This window comes from Bos mutus, chromosome 27 (genome assembly GCF_027580195.1).
Source record: "Bos mutus isolate GX-2022 chromosome 27, NWIPB_WYAK_1.1, whole genome shotgun sequence".
Classification (NCBI taxonomy): domain Eukaryota; kingdom Metazoa; phylum Chordata; class Mammalia; order Artiodactyla; family Bovidae; genus Bos; species Bos mutus.
The window spans coordinates 20,000,001-20,021,671 of NC_091643.1; the positions used below are offsets into that span (position 1 = coordinate 20,000,001).

Here is a 21,671-nt window from a genome sequence, read left to right on the forward strand (position 1 = left end):
ACTCAACATCATCATCAACCAACAGGATGGAACAGACACATATAGAATACTTCATCCAACAACAACCAGAACACATTTTTTTTTACATGCCCATTGAACATATACCAAAATAGACCACATTCTAGGCCATAAAACAAAAATTTTTTAATGAGAAGAACTGAAAACATAACAAGTGTTGTCCAATCACAATGGAATCAAACTAGAAGGTGTATTAAAAAGATAATAAAATATCTCTAAACACTTAAGGTTCTGACCAACATACATCTACTAAATATCTGTGGGCTAAAGAGAAAGTCTTAGAGAATTAAAAACTAACACATTGAACTGAATGAAAATGAAAATACAAAATTTGTGGGACACAGTCACAGTAGCAGTACTTAAAAGGGACATTTATGGCACATTAGAAAAGATGAAAAATCACAAATCAGTTTTCTAAACACCTCAAGAACCTAGAAAAACAGTGAAATAAGCTCAAAGTAAGCACAAGGAAATAATAAATATGAGAACAGAAATCTATATAACGGAAAAGAGAAAGAAAATCAATGAAAAAATGACTAGCTCCTTTGAAAAAGGTCAAAAAACAAACTTCTAAGCAACATTAATAACACAGAAAAAACAGGGACTTCCCTGGGGCCCAGTGGTTAAGACTCTGCCTTCCAACTCAGTGGCTGTAGGTTCAATCCCTGGTGGGTAAGGCTAAGAGCCCACATGCCTTGTCACCAAACAAAAAACCCCATAAAACAGAAGCAGTGTTGTAAGAAATTCAACAGAGAATTAGAAAACAAAAAGAGAAAGCACAAATATTAACAGGAATGAAACACAGGATAACACTATGTATCTTAAAGACATTTAAAAACTGTCTAACAAAGGAAAACTACAACTAACTCTATACACAGAAATCTGAAAGCTTAGATGAAATTCCTTGAAAGGCAGAAGCTACTGAACTCACACCAGGAAAAAATGCATAACATAGTTACCACTGTACCAATTAGAGATAAAGAATTAATAGTACTCTTCCAAAAGAGAAAGTACCAAGCCCAGATGGTTTCACTGGTGAATTCAACCAAACATTTATTAAAAAAAAAAAACAAAAAAAATCTCTTTCAGAAAACAATGTCATCCAGAAAATAAAAGCAGATAGTTGTTGTTGCTCAATCATTCAGTCACGTCGACTCTTTGCAACCCCATGGACTGCAGTACGCCAGACTTCCCTGCCCTCCACTGTCTCCCGGAATTTGCTCAAACTCCTTTCCATAGAGTCAATAATGCCATCCAACTATTTCATCCTCTGTCACCCCCTTCTTCTCTTGCCCTCAATCTTTCCCAGCATCGGGGTCTTCTCCAATGAGTTGGCTTTTCACATCAGGTGGCCAAAGTATAGAACACTTCCTAATTCACTCTATGAAGCCAGCATTACCCTAATACCAAAACAGATAAAGGCATTACAAGTAGGGAAAACTACAGAAGAACATCTTTGGTGATGGAAATGTTTTGTACCTTGAGTGCAGCAGTGCTGTGATACCATACCACAGTTTCGCTAGACACTACTGTTTCACTAGGTGAAAGCAATGCAGAGGGTACAGGGGACTTCCCTGTACAATTGCATACGAATTTACAACATTGTCAAAATAAAAGTTCAATAAAAATGGCAAAGAACACAGTTATTAACCCTTATAATACTAAAGTATTAATGAATTCTAATGTCCCATGTGCTATTTAAGAAAGCAAATGTTAACAGTAATTATTATAAGAATTTTTTAAAAGAACCACTTAAAATAGCAATTTGGTTGTAGTTGAGGTATTAATACAAAATGCAGTGAAAACACTATAAGGTTGCTACAGTTTACTGTGGAAAATGACAGTTGCTCTCAGAGTACACACTAACAAGTTATTATGCCTCATAAACAGGTGATTTTTGATGAGCTGAAAGATCATGCTGGTTTTAGTGATGCAGGCCTGCTGGCATTAATTACACAAAAGGCTGATAGGAAGAGAGTGAGATACTAGAATTCCGGGTTATCCAAACACAAAGTTTCTATTCTCTTCCACTCCATGTATTTATGTCTGTTGTTGTGTTGTTTCGTCACCAAGTCGTGTCTGACTCTTGCAACCCCATGGACTGTAGCCTGCTAGGCTCCTCTGTCCATAGAGTTCCCAAGCAAGAATACTAGAGTGGGTTGCCATCTCCTTCTCCAAAGGATCTTCCAGACCCAAGGATTGAACCTGAGTCTCCTACGTCTCCTGCACTGGCAGGCAGATTCTTTACTATTGAGCCACCTGGGATATTCATATTTATGTCCTAACGGCCTATAACTCATATACGGCTTACACACTTACATTACTTGAGTTGCCTCTTAACTATGAATAGCTCAAACATTTTGATTATTATATCTTTCCTTATAGATTCTGAATATTGTTGTCTTAATATTTCAAATGAATGCTGAATTCAAGCCTACTGCTTAGAGAGCAAAGACTTAAGAACATTTATAATGTTGGATAAATCAATTTATCATTAATTTATTATTTTTATTAATTATCTAAATAATTAACTTTTTATAATAATACAATGATAAATCTTGCAGGCAATATTAATCTGGTAAATCTTGTCTTCAATCATGGGAGACATAGTAAAAATGTACACACACGAAAGGCAATAGGCTACACCATAGTATGGGTGATGTGCAAAAGAGTCAATTAACAGAACAACGGGCAAAGAAGAGTTAAAATGAGGCCCTGGCTTGACACCTGGAATCCTGATGTGACAGCTGCAGGAACTCTGGTCTTTCCAGAACTGAAATATTCTCAATCAAAGGAGCTATCCAAGAATTCTGTTAATAAAATGTTCAATAAGTATCTTACTCACCAGGTATATACTGATTAAAAAAACAGGAAAAACTTTAATGCATTATGTTTTAAGAGGTGTACATGACTATTAGCAATTCAAAATAATTTTTAAGAAGCAGAAAATTTAATAATCAGACCCTAGATGTACTTGTTTATTCAACAGTTTCACGTACTCATCCAAGTCCTGGGCACAATGGAGTGAGCAAAACAGACAAAAGCCCAAATTCTTGTGACGCTTTCATTCTACTGGGGCAAAAACATAATGACAACAAACTAATGCAATTTCAGACACTGTAAAGAAAATACAGTAATAAATCCATAAGGGAGCTAAAGTAAGCTAACAGGACTGAGGACAAGAAGCCTTCCCTGAGGAGTAAACATCTGAGCGGAGACTTGACTGATGACCCATGTGACGCTCTGGGCCAGTGTTCCAGTTTTAGTAAAAAGCATGCGTTGGTCCAGACACCAAAATGGGCTTCATCTGTTTGAGCAACAGCAAGCATCCTGCTGTAGCTGAAGCAGAGGGCTCAAGGGAGAACACAGAAGATAAGATCAGAGATGTGCAAGGCAGGGGTCAGACCATGGAAGGCTATGGTTAGAGTCTAGATTTTATTCAGTGGTAATGAGAACATATTAATGAATTTTCTAATCACAGTACTGATTTATGCTTTACAAAACTCACTCCAGCTATAGTGAAGGCAGAAACCCATTACGAAGCTACTGCTGTCAGGAAAGAAAGACGACAAAAAGCATGTACTAAGGCTAGGGTAGTGAAGCTGGTAAGAAATGGTTGGCTTGGGGATTTGAAAGTATGTAGACCTGAACTACTGACAGGTTGGTTTTGAAATGTGAGAGAAAGAAAGGAATCCTAAATTTTTGCTTAACTAAAACCTAGCAATCAGGATTCAGATCACTGTAAGTATTCACTGATCATGCTGAAGGTTTTCATTTTATCTGAAAAGCAGGAGGAAGCAGTTGAGTAGAATAACAACAACACAAAAAAGAGATAGGATTCCAGATAAATTTTGTTGATTTAGCACACCAGGCTCAGCAAGCTAAACATTAAGACTCCTCAATGTTGCCTTTAGACTGAACCACAGCTAAAAAGGGAGCCAAAAGCCAGCCCATCAATCACAGATTAGAATTTCCTCAGAAGTGCAATGAATCCAGATTAAAGTTTATTCTTGAGACACCCTGGTGCAAATATATCCCTCTTCCTTATTCCCCTACCCCTAAATCTACTAGGAAACTTCTGGGACAAATTACCTTGGCAAAAACATGATCACCTAAACTCACTGTTATATCCCCATCATCCTTGCTTCTGCCAGCCATAACTCTCCTTTGGCCATCTAGCCTTTTCCAAACTCTCAGCCTCAATCTGCTGTCACTTCTTGTTATGATCCAACTTCCCACTCTGCCCCACAGAATCCCCTTTACATGATTAACCAACACTCCTACATCTTTATCCTCTTCAATGAATACTCCCTTTGTCACCCACCTTCAATTTACATGTAGCTCTCTCAAAATAATACCACATACAGTGCAGTCCTTCAAAAAGGAAGTCCCTCATTCACCAAATTCTCTATTTCATTCAGAAATAGAAACGTGTGTGGATGCTAAAACTGAATGGTAAAGAAGATAATGCCAATGGAATTGATAAAATAACTCTAAATTCATAAGAAAGAATAGAGGATGAAAACAACTTACCTAAATGGTAAACACTAGAGGATTAGCTCAAAAAACTAAAATGTATCCATAGGAGGATACCATGAAGTCTTTATAAATTCATGTTGCGGAATAATACTTAGCACCTTCTGGGGATATTCATATAACTCATTTTTTTAAAAAGATTATTAAGCAATATATAATGTATAAGGCTGATTTGATTAAAGAGAAAGAAGAATGTGGGGTGTGTGTGCTCAGAAAAAAAGGTTATAAATAAAATATACCAAAATGTTCTCTCTAGGTGGCAGAATAATGAGCAATTTTTTTCTTTTTTGTACTTTTCCTATTTCCCCCAATTTCTAAATGAATATATTTATATACCTAGGAACAAAGGTCAAAATAAATAAGTTTTTAAAAATTCATCATCTTAACACACCAAAACTGTTCCTCAGTGAAATTTACACAGGCTTCTTTAAACTTTTCCTATCCTTGTTTCCTAAAAAACAAACAAAAATACAAAACCATATCCAAGTCCTTCAGTTGACTGCCCAGAACTTCAGACTTATAAACCAAAAACAAAAAACCCTCAAGATCTCTTCTAAGCATATCAGTCACTTAACATAATAATTCAACAAAGAGTTTAATGAGCTTTTCCAATTAGTTATTCTCTTAAAAATGCCTAAATGACTATCCAAAGCAGATGGCTATATGCTGGGGTCCCTTAGCTGTAAAACAAGAAGTATGTTGTTGTTTTATACAGCTCTGTAAAAACCCAGGCATTCTTTATACAGAAGAGGGTATTAGTCATTTACATACTTAAAATATTTACATATTTAAAATATTCAGTAAAAGGATTTCACTTTGCTAACTTCTTTTAAAGATTATACATATACCTATATACAATTTTGGCTAATGCACAAAAACAGTAACATAAAAAAAACTGGAAAGTCATCTTTGGCAATTAAATTCCCAAAGAGGAAAAAAATTAAGAACAGAAACTTCACCCTCAAGGTAAGTAATGGTACTACAACTATATCTGGCATAAAAATAATGACACATCATCCAGAATAATCAATAACAACTCTAAATTAAGGCTTTCCTTTCAAAAGATTATCTTTTTATCAGTGCTCAATCTTTTAAATTTAACTTTGGAAATATTACTTCCACCATAATTCCATCAGAAAGAACTGCTTAGAAGAGAACCTGCATGGGCAGAAACATATTTTAGAATATATTTCATTGCATTATATAACACCAATGTGTAAATATCATTAGCTTATATTTTCCACAAACATTTTCCACTAGAATGTTTTTCTTATAAATCATACCTGAAAAGTTGTATATCATTTCCAAGAGAGCATATTCTTGAAAAAAACAATTAATGAGCTCAGTATTATGACCAAGAAGAATTTAATACTTTCCTACTAAGCAAAATACAGGCTAGATGCTTTTCAAGTGAAGTTTAACAGACACAGTATTGGCCCTCCAAGGAAATCTTTGGGGTCTATGAGTTATTCTGCCAAATTTCTTTCCCAAACTAACAACAGGCAATATAATCTCCCATGAAATTCATTTCCAATTAGAAGATTGTTTCTTCTTTTTAATAACATAGTCAAACTTTGTCTTTTAAAAAAAGTGGAAGTGGCTCTAAGCAGTGCTGCAGTAAATGAACAAATGAACAAATCCAGCACATGCACAAGGCAGGTGCTGAGGGCTGGAGAGAAGCAAAGGTCAGAAGGAGGACACAGAGGCACGGACAGTCTTGGTCAGCTTTTACAACATCCCTCTCTTGCTGTGAATCGTATTTCTCCTTTGGTCAGAGACCACTTCAAGGCTGCAACTGTTGCCCAGGGCTTTGTTAAATGGAAAAACTGAAAGGCTGTGGAACCTAAACAGCAGACCGGAGGCTAGGGACTTTCATTTCATTATTTAAAACTTCATAATTACATTTAAATTTTTCCTTATCTACTCTGGTTTAAAATAGCTTCATCCCTCTAGTGTATGTTATCTTGATTCAGCAAATGAATCACCTAACCTTTTATTAATTTAGATAAATCAGATAACTCAGATTTAGCAGAGATTATATTAATTTTAACACTGAGGGAAGTTGTCTTTCTATGTAGAGTAATTAAGCAAAAGTCCACATAATTTTAAACCTTTCTGTATATACTTTTCATTCATGTCAAGGGCTTTGTTAAAAATGGACTCTAAATTTAAAAGTGAATACAAGATTTATTTTTCTCAAGCTTGGACAAATTTAAAAGGAAGCTAAAAGGCATTTACTTTCACGTACCCTAAAACAATACTGTTAGCACTGCAGTGACTAAGAGGCTCCAAATTACAAAGGTCAGTTAAGTAAAAGGCAAAGCCAGCAGAACTCAGATGCTAAGAATAAAAACAAAAATAGACCCAACGCAGCATTTTGCGAATGAAGATCAATGAAAATGGTTGCTCAATATCACATCACTTATAGCATTATTTCCTATATTGTTATTGAGAGCTTTTCTATTCCAGCATTCCTTCTTTGCTGTTCTTGACATCTGCCTTAATAAAACCAATACTTAAGCCCAAATTTTTATTATCTGAAGTAAAAAGGCAATGCATGGCCTCAGTTAAAAAGTACTTACTTAGTTATCATGGGGAGAAGATAACGATAAAAAATAGAAATAGAGTGGCAAGGGAGGAGCAGCACCATATTTTATTTAATTATTGACCTAAGCAATGAGGCAGCAGGTTGTCTTTCTGATCAAAACTACTTTTATAAAGTAACACAAATGCCCTTGCTTGCTCCATAGTGAAGGTCTTCACAAGGTTTAACTGAGAAGATGAAGTACAGGAAACGAGGGTCTAAACCATAAAAAAGAAAGTCTAAAATATGAATAATTACGTTTTCATTTCATGCTGTAATTCTCAGACATTCTAAGCAGAATAAGCAATCCTATTGCTTCTGCTGTGACAGTATAGCAATTAAGGTTAACAATTAATATAACAAATCAATAATAAAGTAGAGGTAATGGGATATATTTCTTGAGCCTTTATGAGTAGGAAAAAATAAAATAAAATTCAAAGCATAAAGGTTTTATACAAGCAAGCTGATAGATCTAATAGCTCGTAGATAGGATAACTGGGCAGCTCTGTCTCCTTACCTGTAAGGACGGCTTTGGCTGAAGGATCTGCCAGGTCCAGGGCTGACTTCCCATCGGTGTTCCGAATGTTTGGATCAGCTCCGTGCTGCAGCAGCACTGTGCAGGGAAAGCAGAAACAGTATCTTACCTCGGGGATACAAAGATTATTTACTGGTAAGTGTCGCCTCGGCATGGTGTAGGCATAAACATACATTGCACGATTTTTTTTCTCTTTCAAGAAAAAAAAGCAAAGGAAGAAAAAGCAAGAAAGGAGGAAAAAAAGCACTGCAGCAAAGGCTCCTCTCTAGAGTACAGGGAAGTTGGCAACTTGTGGTACAGTATTATCACGTGACTGAACATCATAAACATGAAACTAGAGAAATCTTGCCACAGACAGTTTGGGTTTGCCTCCTTCGGGCAGCAGGATGGGGAGCTGTGTGCTCGCTGCCTCGCACTGGGAAATCCGCTCACGGTGAGCCTGCCCTGTCTTTCCTACCACTGTGGCTGCTTGTTGCTGCTGCTGCTTCACTGCTGAACTTCCCACCGCTTCCTCGCCTCAGAACGGTTATAATACTGGGTAAGCCTTTTAGTGCTCACTGCTTACATATGTGGAAACTCACCAGAACACACTGGCTGGCTTCCAGAAGTTTACCAGACACAGTAATGCATGCAACTCGGGTTCCCTGCAGCCAAGCTGCAGAAAACAACTGCCTTCCACAGTAATCCTGGCCATCAAAAATTTTCAGAATCAGAAATTCGATCACTATAATATATGCTGAGGCATGAATGTTACACATGCTATTATGGATAAAAAGTAGCTACAGAGAATTTTGAGAAGTGTAGGCTTCCAAGAGAAAGAACACTTTAATTATTAATTCAAAAGATTTCAAATACATCTGGTATGTGTGTGTATAGGGATGTTCAATCAGAAGTTATTCTAACAGTTCAAATTTAACACAAGATTTTGTGTATGCCTAGAGAGAACAGGAGTTGTTTCCATTTACCAATATTCTATAGGATAAATTTAAAACAAAGCAGAAAATATTCAATTCAAATAAATGGTTAAAGACATTATATAATGACTGTTTATGTGTCCCAGATTTTCATTCATTAACAGTCTTATGCTAAAGTACATACAATCTTTTGGAATATTGGGAACGCAATCCTCAAAAATTACTAAGTAATAAATCCTGCTGTTTATAAGGCTTTTCCTCTCCCTTTAATGCACAAGCTACTTAGTCGACGGCTTTATTATAAGGTACAAAGGAAGAGCCTCATCTAGACTTGGGAGGCAGCTGCTAGGACAATGTACACCAGCATCTCTTGCACTGAACCCTGGGTACCTTGAGATTTGGGGTAATAACAACTAGCCATGGCTTGAAAAGATGCAGTGAGATTTTGTCAAGACTGTCTATAATATTTCATTCTTGATTGTAAGCAATGAACTAATTCATTTCCATATGTTTATAAAGTGACAAGAGTTAAGCAGCACAAAATAGCAAGTACCATAATATCAAACTGCAGTTTTATTCTTTCCTCATATAATGAATAAGCTTTCGCTGATATTATGTAATTTTTTATTCCAAGAAGAAATCCCAACATGAAGATTTGGCTTGTAAAGGGTCTACATCATGAAGCAGGCTCACGTATCAAATGTAAAGATGACAGTTATTGCTCTATCTTTACTTGAGTGATCACATGCAAAGGGTAGGAAAACAAAGAAATAACAGCTACCATGAAAAGCTCAGTTTTATTTTTTCAATTGCATACTTTGAGAACTTAAGAACCTGCTTTAAACAAGAAGTAAAGAAATATGTTAGTTTAACAAGCCTTGACGATAATATGATGGGAGCTTTGACTCTGCAGTTTAATGAGTGGCAGAGGCAAAACACTGAAAGCGTTACTGATCCTCCAAAAGTCACCTAAAGCCTCAACTGTAGCTGTTGTATCTTTGCTATCTGCAACAGAAATCTGCCCTTACAGTTCAGCTGCAGTTTTGTTTTGTTTTGGCTCACTTTTAAAGGATTAATCTTTTCACTAGAAATATCTGTTTTCTTAACATTTTTGAGTCATATGCATTTCATTCACTGGACTTGAACACACAGAAATATCACTGCAGAGTTATGTAGCAACAGGGAAGAAGCTGGATTTTCCAAGCCAGATGCTGATAACAAAATTCAAATATCAAACCATTTAAATTGATCAGATATGGGTAAAAAAACTCACCATAGAGCAGAGTTAAGAGCTTTAGGAGCAATAAAGGTATCTATAACTGGACTGGAAAAGATCTAAACTTACCTAAGTTTTTAGAAAAGGACAGCACTGAGGAGATTAAATGAGAACAGAAATGGCAGCAAAAGTACTAAGCACAGCGACTGATAATACATATCAGCTAATAATAATGTTTAAAACACATTTTAAAATTTATTTGTACTCTCAACTCTAGCACTAACTATTAATTCTATGCTGTGTCCTAGAGCCAAACCTTCAGATTTTAACTTTTTCTGTAAAGGCCCAGAGAGAAAATATATTAGGCTTTATAGATCATATGGTCTCTGTCCCAACCGTCTTGCCTTCTTTACTGTCTTGCCTTGCCTCAACTCCATCATTAAAGAGGAAAAGCAGTCACAGACAATACTTACAGGATGTGTGTGGCTCTGTTCCAATAAAACTTCATTAAATTTTGAATTTTGTATAATTTTCATGTATAAGAAAATTTACTATTATGGTGAATTTTTTTATTTTATTTTTTAACTTTACAATATTGCACTGGTTTTGCCATATATCAAAATGTGCTTAAGAAAGCACTTAAAATATAAAAACAATTCTTAGCTTAAAGGACATATCAAAAACAAGGGGTAAGCATGGCCCGTAGTCATAGTTTGCCAACCTTGACCTTGGGCAGTAACAGATAAAGTGTGGGCAGGGATAGACCAAGTGCGGTCTATGGACCGTTCTAGTTCCAGAATTCTCTGTAATCGACACTGAGATAACCACAAAAAGTAAGAAGCATTTAAAACTGTGCATGTCATGTAAAAATTACTTTTTCCAGTACTTTGTCTTTATTGTAGTTTACAAAATTATTGGCCTGCCATTCATTGAGGAAGGAAAAAAACGTCCCTAACCACAGCTTGAGGAGCACAACTTAGACAATTACCAGGTCTACAAAGTGAAGGAGTTGGACTGTGCTGTCCTTAGTCACTCAGTCGTGTCTGATGTTTTATGACCTGATGGACCCCATGCAACCCCACCATGGCTCCTCTGTCCATGGGGATTCTCCAGGCAAGAATACTGGAGTGGGTTGCCATGCCCTCCTCCAGGGGATCTTCCCAACCCAGGGATCGAACCCAGGTCTCCCGCATTGCAGACGGATTCTTTACTGTCTGAGCCACCATAGATGATTTCTAGGTATCGAGAATGGTCTCGGCTTCCCTGGTGGCTCAGACGATAAAGAATCCACCTGCAATGCAGAAGACTCAGGTTCGATCCCTAGGTTAGGGAAGATTCCCAGAAGAAGGGAATAGCTACCCACGCCAGTATTCTTGCCTGGAGAATTCTATGGACAGAGGATCCTGGGGGGTTACAGTCCATGGGGTTGGACACTAACGAGGGACTAACTTTCTTTGTTCAGAATGGTATCAAATCCCTGATGATGCTTTTAGATTTACAGTCTAAGCATTAATATCTAAAATCTTAAAAAAGAATTGCCTCAAATAGACCTTTTTCCTCCTTTCCTTTAAGTCAAAGAAAAAAGAAAGATTTATTTATCCTAACACTATCTAACAAAAACAAAACTAAAAGTTGAGACTATAGATCAATGAAAGTTGTAGGGTACATACAAAAAAGTCGATTTCTCGAGCAGTTGCTCAAGTCAAATTTCTGTTTCACATTATTCTCCACAAAGATTTGTGTGGCACTATTTTCTAATACCAGAAGAACAGCACATACATAGGTCAAAGATAACAACCATGCCTTTCAAGAATGTCAGTCTGTACTTGAAGTGGTGACAAGTAGGACTCTCAATGCTAAAGGCTTCAAAATTTGCTTTCAAAGTTCTGTGCTACCAAAAGGAATAATAAAATATGACTACAGACAAATAATACAATAAGAAATTCATTTTGTAATAGATTCTTCTTCAAAAGTAGCACATATGTCTGAAGAAAGTCCCCCAAATACAGAATCAGTACACAAAATAAGGTTGAAGGAAAAACAGAAAACCAAGATCTGAATGATATTCAGTATGTAAATCTGAGACTACTGGAGACATTCAAAATCTCTTTACAATATCTTTAACCAATTAGGGCATTATCAAACCTCAAATCCCAAATGACTAGGCTATACATCTCAAATTCATTTATCTCCTTTGGAAATTAGAACAGTAGAGAAAATATAGAAGCTAGCATACATAATAACAGGGAGTTTATCCCAATATTCAAAATGACATTCTCAAAAGAGCTATGGCAATAAGGACATGTGATTTTCCTATTTCTGGGACAAATGTTCACCTGTAGTAAAAAACCAGATTCAGAGAGCATGCCTTCAGCTGGTGACCAATAAAGCAGAGATAGAAATGGACTCATTTAATTCCTCAAAACTATTAAATTTAAGTATTCACACGATTTTAATTCTTCCAAACAAAAAGAAATATTTTTATATATGTGCAAAAAAGTCTCATCACATTCCTAAGAAAAAAATGAAATGCTATAATGGTAAATTATATTTAAGTACAGGCATTAATAACTGATTTAAGAAGATGGAAGAAATAGAAGCAATGTGAATTTTCCAAGCTAAAAATGCAGCAAGGCTTTTATGTAAATTATGAAAAACCATTTTGTATAGTTTTCACTTTTAATGGCAGAAATTCACCTATTAAACCATGGCAAATTCCTTGTTATGTGAATTTTAGAGCTACATTAAGGATCTAAAACTATTCTTCACAATGAACAGATATTTAATTTTAAAAGAAGCTATGTTTATGTTGAAATGTTTTATAAGTATTTCAATTATCATCTGACTTTCTTAAGAGCACAGAGACACTCATTTGACTGAGTTTCTAAAATTAAATCATACAAAGCATTAAGTTTATTAGATTTTTCAGCAAATAAAAATTTTTAAATTTTAAAGCAAAATACTACGGAAACAAATTTTAACGAGCTGTAATCTCCAATGCATAAGACAAAAAGATACACAAACTGCTAGTATGTGAAAAGATGCTCTATACATCATCATTCAAAAGAAAAATGCAAATGTAAAAGATGGGCAGTAATCCATCTTTTATTATTAACGGTATTAAGTATTAGTGAGAATATACTAAATTGGAACTCTCATACACTGCTGGTGGGCATATAGAGTGGTACGTAACTACTTGGAAATCAATTTGGCAATTACTTACAAAGGTAAATATGCACGACTGTTACATGCTAACATCCTACTTTTAGATATCTACCCAAAAGGAAAAGAAATATGGCCATACAAAAGACTTGCACGTGAATACTGCGTGTTTATTTAGAACAGCAAAAAAATGAAAAACATCTCAATATTCATCAACAGGTGAAAGGATAAGCAAATTTTAACATACCTATACAAAAAAACTCTACTTAGCAATTAAAATAAATAAACTATTGACTTACACTTTGCCAACAAAGGTCTATATAGTCAAAGCTATGGTTTTTCCAGTAGTCATGTACAGATGTGAGAGTTGGACCATAAAGAAGACTAAGTGCCAAAGAACTGATGCTTTTGAACTGTGGTGCTAGAGGACTCTTGAGAGTTCCTTGGACAGTAAGGAGATCAAAGCAGCCAATCCTAAAGGAAATCAACCCTGAATATTCACTGGAAGGACTGATGCTGAAGCTCCAAAACTTTGGCCACATGGGAAAAGCCAACTCACTGGAAAAGACCCTAATGGTGGAAAAGAATGAGGACAGGAGGAGTAAAGGGCAACAGGGGATGAGATGGTTGGATGCCATCACCGACTCATTGGATATGAGTTTGAGCAAACTCCGGGAGATGGTGAAGGACAGGGAAGCCTGGAGTGCTACTGTCCATGGGGTCACAAAGAGTTGGATATGACTTAGGGACTAAGCAACAACAACACACTGGAGGGATGAAATCTCTAAAACATGCTTAGCAAAAGAAGCCATACAGCAAAGAACCTATTTCTAGACTAGAAAGCTAATCTACTGTGACAGAAAACAGATCAATTGTTCTCTAGGGATGGTAGAGGGGGAAGAGAAAACTGACTGCAAATAGATACCAGAGAACTTTAAATTTAGAGTGATAAAAATGTTCTACAAAATTACAGTAGTGATTACATGGGCCTATACATTTAGCAAAACTCATCAATATACATACTTAAAATGGATGCATTTTATTTCATTATATCAAACTAATTTATGTTAGAATTCAATAAAGTTGATTTTTTTAAAAGCTCAAAGAGGGGTCTAACAACAGATTACAAACACCTGAAGAGAAATTTACTGACTTCGAAAATATATCCATAGATACTTCTAAGAATGCTACAAGGAGAAATTATCATGGGCAAAGGATGGAGTGAGAATGTCTAATAAGTTGTAATCAGTCTTAAAAGAAAAAGAAACACATACATATTTGAAGAAAGAATGCCTAAGAGTTTCCCATAACAAGTAAGACATTAAAAAAGAAAAAAGACAGCAATTTACAGGTTCAAGAAGCTCACACAGGATAAAATCAATGATACAGAAAAAAATATTAAACATATAAATTAGGAATAACTGAGAAACCTATATGCAGGTCAGGAAGCAACAGTTAGAACTGGACATGGAACAACAGACTGGTTCCAAATAGGAAAAGGAGTACGTCAAGGCTGTATATTGTCACCCTGCTTACTTAACTTCTATGCAGAGTACATCATGAGAAACGCTGGGCTGGAAGAACAAGCTGGAATCAAGATTGCAGGGAGAAATATCAATCACCTCAGATATGCAGATGACACCACCCTTATGGCAGAAAGTGAAGAGAAACTAAAAAGCCTCTTGATGAAAGTGCAAGAGGAGAGTGAAAAAGTTGGCTTAAAGCTCAACATTCAGAAAACGAAGATCATGGCATCTGGTCCCATCACTTCATGGGAAATAGATGGGGAAACAGTGCAAACAGTGTCAGACTTTATTTTTTGGGGCTCCAAAATCACTGCAGATGGTGACTGCAGCCACGAAATTAAAAGACATTCCTTGGAAGGAAAGTTATGACCAACCTAGATAGCATATTGAAAAGCAGAGACATTACTTTGCTAACAAAGGTCCGTCTAGTCAAGGCTATGGTTTTTCCTGTGATCATGTATGGATGTGAGAGTTGGACTGTGAAGAACGCTGAGCGCCGAAGAATTGATGCTTTTGAAGTGTGGTGTTGGAGAAGACTCCTGAGAGTCCCTTCGACTGCAAGGAGATCCAATCAGTCCATTCTAAAGGAGATCAGCCCTGGGTGTTCATTGGAAGGAATGATGCTAAAGCTGAAACTCCAGTACTTTGGCCACCTCATGTGAAGAGTTGACTCATTGGAAAAGACTCTGATGCTGGGAGGGACTGGGGGCAGGAGGAGAAGGGGACGACAGAGGATGAGATGGCTGGATGGCATCACGGACTCGATGGACGTGAGTTTGAGTGAACTCTGGGAGTTGGTGATGGACAGGGAGGCCTGGCATGCTGCGATTCATGGGGTCGCAAAGAGTCGGACACGATTGAGGGACTGAACTGAACTGACTATAAAAAACAGCTGATAAATCAAGACAAGTCAATACGTCAATAGAGTAATCGTACAACACATCAGAGGTAAATATCAACAATTTGCGAAACTACCCTAACTATAGCATGTGCTCAGTGGCTGAGCGGTATCCGACTCTTTGTGACCCCATGGACTGTAGCCCACCCAGGCTCATCTGGCCATAATCTTCTCCAGGCAAGAATACTGGAATGGGTTGCCATTCCCTTCTCCAGGGGAATTACTGATTTAATTTTAATTAAATATTAAAACTGAAGCATGATTCAACTACTGGAAAATGTTTAATCTGTTTTGAACACCTTAGATATGTGAGTCTACCATTTCAGCTGTAAACTGAAGCAACCGATGAGGTCGGGCGGGGGCGCTCTTCCTCTCCCCTCTGCTGACTCTTCAGCAAGAGAGCAACAGGCACTCTTCCCATAGTGCCTGCTGCCGTCGTTTGGCCCTTTTCGCTCAGTGTCATCTTTTGTAGCGCATGGTAGAAGGACCACAAGGAGCTGGCACACTCGATTCTTCTTTTCACAATCTATGTATGTAACAAACTATCTGAATCTAAAAGTGGCTTGTGGCATCTTTTCTAATCAAGTCAGTCAGGCCCTGGCTTTGGCCCTGGACTGTCATGCAACATGAACAGCAGGGTGCAGCCCTGGGCACTGGAAGACGTTTAACAGCACCCTGACCTCTACCCGCTGGACGTCAACAGCATTCCTCCACTGCGACAACCAAAATCATCTCTGTTGCTGCTGCTGCTAAGTCACTTCAGTCGTGTCCGACTCTGTGTGACCCCATAGACGGCAGCCCACCAGGCTCTAGACATTGCTAATATCTCCTCAATGGGCAAAACTATTCGTGGCTGAAACCACTGCTCCTGAGGGTCTTAGGGGCCCACAGCCAATCCCCTTATACACATGCATTTGTGTGAGGTGGAATACACGAAGGTCTTTGCTTCTCTCCTCTCCACACTTTTACATTTTGGGTTACTGCATTAGATTTCATTTGAAGGAAGATTTTTGTGGTTTAATATCTTAATAAGAAAGAAGCAAATAGTAAATTAGTAAAATAGTAACTCGTAAATAACTTTTTAAAAAGTAATAGTAAATAGTAGTAAATGGTAAATATAAAAGTGATTTCTAAGGAGTCTTTTAAGATGCTGTGACCTATCAAAATATATTTTGGGTACCGACTTTATATTAATAAAGCGGTTTTATTTATTACAAGGGAGATATGTTGTGGCTTAAACAACATGAAAATTTATTAAAGAAGAGAGGTATCTCATCAAAAGCAAAGGCAGAAACATGTCCCCAAATTTATCCTGTTGCTGCCAATCCCTGTCTCTCGGCTCTGTCACCATCATCCTCAGATACAGACAATACATATACTTATGCTATCTGAATCTTAATTCCAAATTCTCATTAGAGAGAATTTGCTCCAGCTTGCCTCAAAATCCTGTTCTGGACTTCAAAAGTTTTTTCAGAGAAGAGGAAGAGGCAATAAAAACGATGATGGAGAAAGAGGCATTAGTTCCAGAGTACTTGGGCGGATTTCAGTGGGCATCTACAGCAATAAGAGATCTTAATTTAAAGTATTATATAGAATACATGGTAAATGAGTAGGCTTACAAAAATGTTTCTATTTTAACATATTTCTACAGTGTTTTAATGTTTATTACAAATGCCATGCTGTGCTAAGTCACTTCAGTCATGTCCAACTCTTCGTGACACTAAGCCTGCCAGGCTACTATATCCATTGGATTCTCCAGGCAAGAATACTGGAGTGGGTTGCTATTCCCTTCTCTAGGGGATCTTCCTGACCCAGGGATCGAACCTGTGTCTCTTATATCTCCTGCACTGGCAGGAGGGTTCTTTACCACTAGTACCACCTGGGAAGCCCCAATTATTACAAATATATATTATGTCTATAATGAGAGGGAAATGAGAGAGATATTTCTCCTCAGACAAAAAAGATCTTTATGCACACTGTGCAAGTATGTTCACCAAAACAATACTTCTCTTAAAGTTGTTGTTTAAGTAATTAATTTGTAACCAATGGAGAAATAAAAATCAGGTAGTTCTTATCAACTGAATAACATTAAATATGGCAGTAACATTAAATTAACAAGACCAATATAAAATAAATACATTAATTTAGAAACTGTGATAATGCTGAGACTGGAGAATAAATCTTAAGTAAAACTGTCAAGAAGTAATTTTCTACTGTATAAAAGTCCAGATTTTTAACCATACTACCTTTTGTCTTTGCCTTTGATATAAAAGTCACCAAAAATTCAGAATTCTGTCAACATATTTGTGATATATTACCTAATTTCACCTCAATGAACTATCTGCCTTTATGTGCCTTTGAACTTAGAAAAAAAGTGCATTCTTATTTTTTCCTGGTCAAGTACACAGGAATAAATGGATTAAAAATAGGTTTCTATTTAATGAGGCACATAAGGGAAGATAGTTCACTGAGGTAAAATTAAGTTCAAAAACTCTCCTAAGGCTGCTTCACTTACTAGTGGCAAATCACCACAGTTCAGAGTGGTCCTTTGGAATCAGACTGAATGGGATAGAATCCCGGGTCCACCATCTCCTAGTTCTAGGACCCCTGGAAGCAACGTCACCTCTCTGTGCCTCCATTTCCTCATCTGTAATCAGGAGAGAGTAACAGTATCTACTCATGGAGCTATTAGGAGGACAAAATAAATATTTGAGGCACTCTTAGAACAGGGACTAACATATAGTCCACATGTGCATATAAGAATTTTTTGAAGACATTAGAAAACTAATTCCAGAAAACAAAATTTTACCAAATTTACATAAGAGAGCAGTTCTTTAGGGTAACATTTTGGCATGAAATGTTTTAATAAAAGAATCATCCAATTAAATTTTGCTCCTCTAACCCAGTCTTCCTATAAATAGAAAAAACCAAGAATTTTTCAAGAAGCCTGTTACATCTGGAGTAACTGAGGTATTATTCTGTATGTGTATACAGCAGATTTTAATATCCAATTCAATTATATCCTTTTTGCAATAAGAAGTTAAGGCAGGCCCCAATACATGTGGGAAATCAGTCTTATCTTCTTACACAAACCACAATTTATTTTAAGATAAAGCAGGTAGTAGAATAAATATAAGAGTGATTATGACAAAGCATATCTCCTGGAAACCTGGAAACCCTAGGGAATCAAGTCGAAAAGAAAGTCCTGTCTAGGAGTCAGACGAATGTGGGTTTGAGAAGACTGCTCTCTACTTAGCAACTGTCTGGCCTGAGGCAAATGACTTCACCTCTGTCGATTTCAATTTCCTCTTTCATAAAACACTACCTTCCACCAAGGATTGCTGTCATAATGGAGACTATATATAAACCTTATATATAGTCTCAATTATAAACCTTATATATATAGGCTCAATTATGACATCAATACATATATATATTATATATATATATATTATATATATATATATAAATCTAGCTTGGTTCTTAGCACATAATAGGAACTCAATAAAAACCCTGTCCCTTCAGCTTTTCATCTGCTTTCAAAAACAGAACTGCAAACACAGAAGGTGCTAAAAAAAAAAAATACCAGTTGATTAAAATAAAGGCAAACTGGTAAGAGCCCTAGAAACAAGGAATCTGTGCCCAAGTATTGCTTTATGCTTGCTTGTACTTAGGAGAAGATTACTTTTTCTAACACTCGACTAGACTCAGCTAGATAAAATACTAATTAAGGGACAAAGCAGACATTTCAGTCTGACCAAATAAGTTTATAACACGGGTGTTCAGTCATGTCCGACTCTTTGAGACCCCCTAAACCGCAGACCGCCAGGGACTGAACCTGTGTCCTGCCTGCACCACTGCGCCACCTGGGAAGCCCTCAAGCCTGTAACAGGATGATAGAAGTCTCACAGTTCTAGGGGCAGCAACCACAAATAAGAGCTGCTTTCCGATCTGTCTCTAAGTGAAGTTTCAGATACATGGTTTTCTGAATCCATCCCTAAACTGTCAAGGGCCGAATAAGGCCTCAAGGACTTACTAGTAGTTTCAGGGAAATTCCTCATTAGTATAAAATATTAAGACCAATTCAGTTTTAGTGCTACGAGACACAAGGTTTAAAGTCACACGTTTTAAAATATTTTCCACAAAGAACATAGGGTTGAGCTGATGTCATAATATTCTGATTCTGCTTTGAATTTCAGTTTCTTCAATAATATCACAACTTTATTATTTTCTTATGTGTCTAAGAATTCAAATGACTGGAACTTCAATACACTGTTGTACTTTCAATCTGAAGGAGGAAAAGAACATAACTGTTAAGTTTTCATTCTTTGGGAAATAAAAGAAATACTTTTTTAATGAAACTTATTTTGTATTAGATTCAATAAATTATCCTACGAGTGATACTCTTAACGACAGTACTTAGTCACACTTCTCCCACCTTAGCTCCTTTAGCCCACGTTCAGGAGGAAAAGAATACCTTTTTCTTTTATTTGAGCTTTTCCTTTGCTCTTTCCCTTCTCTCATTCCTAGGGGGTTGCAATTTTCAGAAACAGCCAATTATGATGCCCTCCAATAGCCTGAAGAACTACTTCCTCATAATTAATTTGCCTTTAAAAAATTATCATTGTTCACACTTCTTCACAACTGTCAAGCTTTCACAAACTTTTTACTCAGTCACAGCAAATCATACTAGAACTTCATACAACTGCTATTGAAATATTTGTGGGGAAAGGTTTAACTCACAGTGATTTTCCATTATCCTATCTGCAAATATCTCTGCTAAGTTAAAAGACCAAAATTGCAATTAAAAAAAAAATTTCATGTCTCATCATTAAAAAAAAAATTCATGTCTCATCAAATTATAATTCAAGTTTACACAGTTACAATGAATCTGAAACAAAAGACATAAATGAGTTCACAGTGATGGCAACAAAGAGCCACATATCTCTCATTAAGGTTTTACTAACGGTCAGAATACAAAAATGATCTCTTGAGGACATCTTATGCTGCCACCCAAGGGAGAAAGAGCATGGAAGGGAACAAGCACTTGCTGAGGCTATACCCGCTTTATTATTTCAGTTAACTTCCCATAACAACCCAGTGCAGCAAGTTTGATGCCTGCCTTATAAATGAGAAATTGAGGCTCAATGCAATTGTTTGTGATAAAAGAGAATTCATACTTAATTCTAAAGCCAAGCATTTAATTTCTGCCATATCATTCTACACAAGTACAAGTCAAGACCACACCAGAACTGTAACTCAAGCTTTCTTTCCTTTATGTGACTTCTAATGGGGGCATCTATGCAATTGTCCTAAATACCTTCTTCCAATGACCAGTGACCTTGTCCTAATCCCATCAACACGCAACCACAACTCTGCAAGAACACCGAGACACCAGGGTTTCATTTCAGGAGACCCACTAGAATACTTCTTGCTCTTGTTCCCTCCATCCTTACAGTCAAGTACATTATTTCAAAAGATCAACACTCAAAATGGTGCCCCCACAGGCAAAATAAAATATACACACTCTATCTCTAACCACGATTATTTATACCACAGCAAATATAGAAAAGTTCTGGCTTGACACAAAATAAACATATTTCGACACACTGTGGCATTTCTTACTGTCTTATCTGGATTGTCATACCTGAGGGTAGACTATCAAACAACTCACAATAAAGCAACATTCTTAATCTCAGATTCTGTTTATAGATGAAAAGTCTAACTAACACCCACTCCATTTAAAAAACAGAATTAGCAGATTTAAATAACTGAACAACTAAACAATTTTTTAAAGCCCTGAAACTGCAATTATACTTAACAACTTCTAGTTTGGTCAGTGAGAAAGAGGAATGAGAAGGACTCCATAAATCTTTATCTCCAATTTGGGCCTGCCTCTGAAATCTGTCACCAGGGAACTGTACAAAGCAAGGACACAATTTCTTAAATAATATCACAACTACAACTATTACAGCAATTTCAGACAACATGGTGATCACGTAAAGAGAAAGCCAAGTTGGTTACATGAGCCATCTGAATCAAATACCTCTTTCATACAACCCCAAGCTTAAGCCATGCATCTCAATGAACTCCATAGAGTATCTGAATGACCATGTTTAATCTAAAAGTAAATACAAGCATACAATTAATTTCCTTAACAGACAGTCTTAAGCATTAAGTAAAGCATTATCTCACTTTCAAAAATGTATGAGGTCTTTTTTGGTCATTCTTTTGTTCTGTTATTTGACCTTTTCCCCTCTAATTTAAGCATCTTTGATGTAT

At 36.6% G+C, this 21,671-nt stretch overlaps 1 protein-coding gene across 2 annotated transcripts in view; it reads right to left on the reverse strand.

Moving 5' to 3' along the window:
* The window catches only part of TNKS (tankyrase), a 157,025-nt gene that overhangs the window by 108,668 nt on the left and 26,686 nt on the right, over nt 1–21,671 (reverse strand). For both annotated transcript variants that reach the window (XM_070364361.1, XM_005907917.3), the window contains exon 3: nt 7,656–7,751. In XM_070364361.1, coding sequence (XP_070220462.1) covers nt 7,656–7,751 — 96 coding nt within the window. The remainder of the gene's footprint in view (nt 1–7,655; nt 7,752–21,671) is intronic.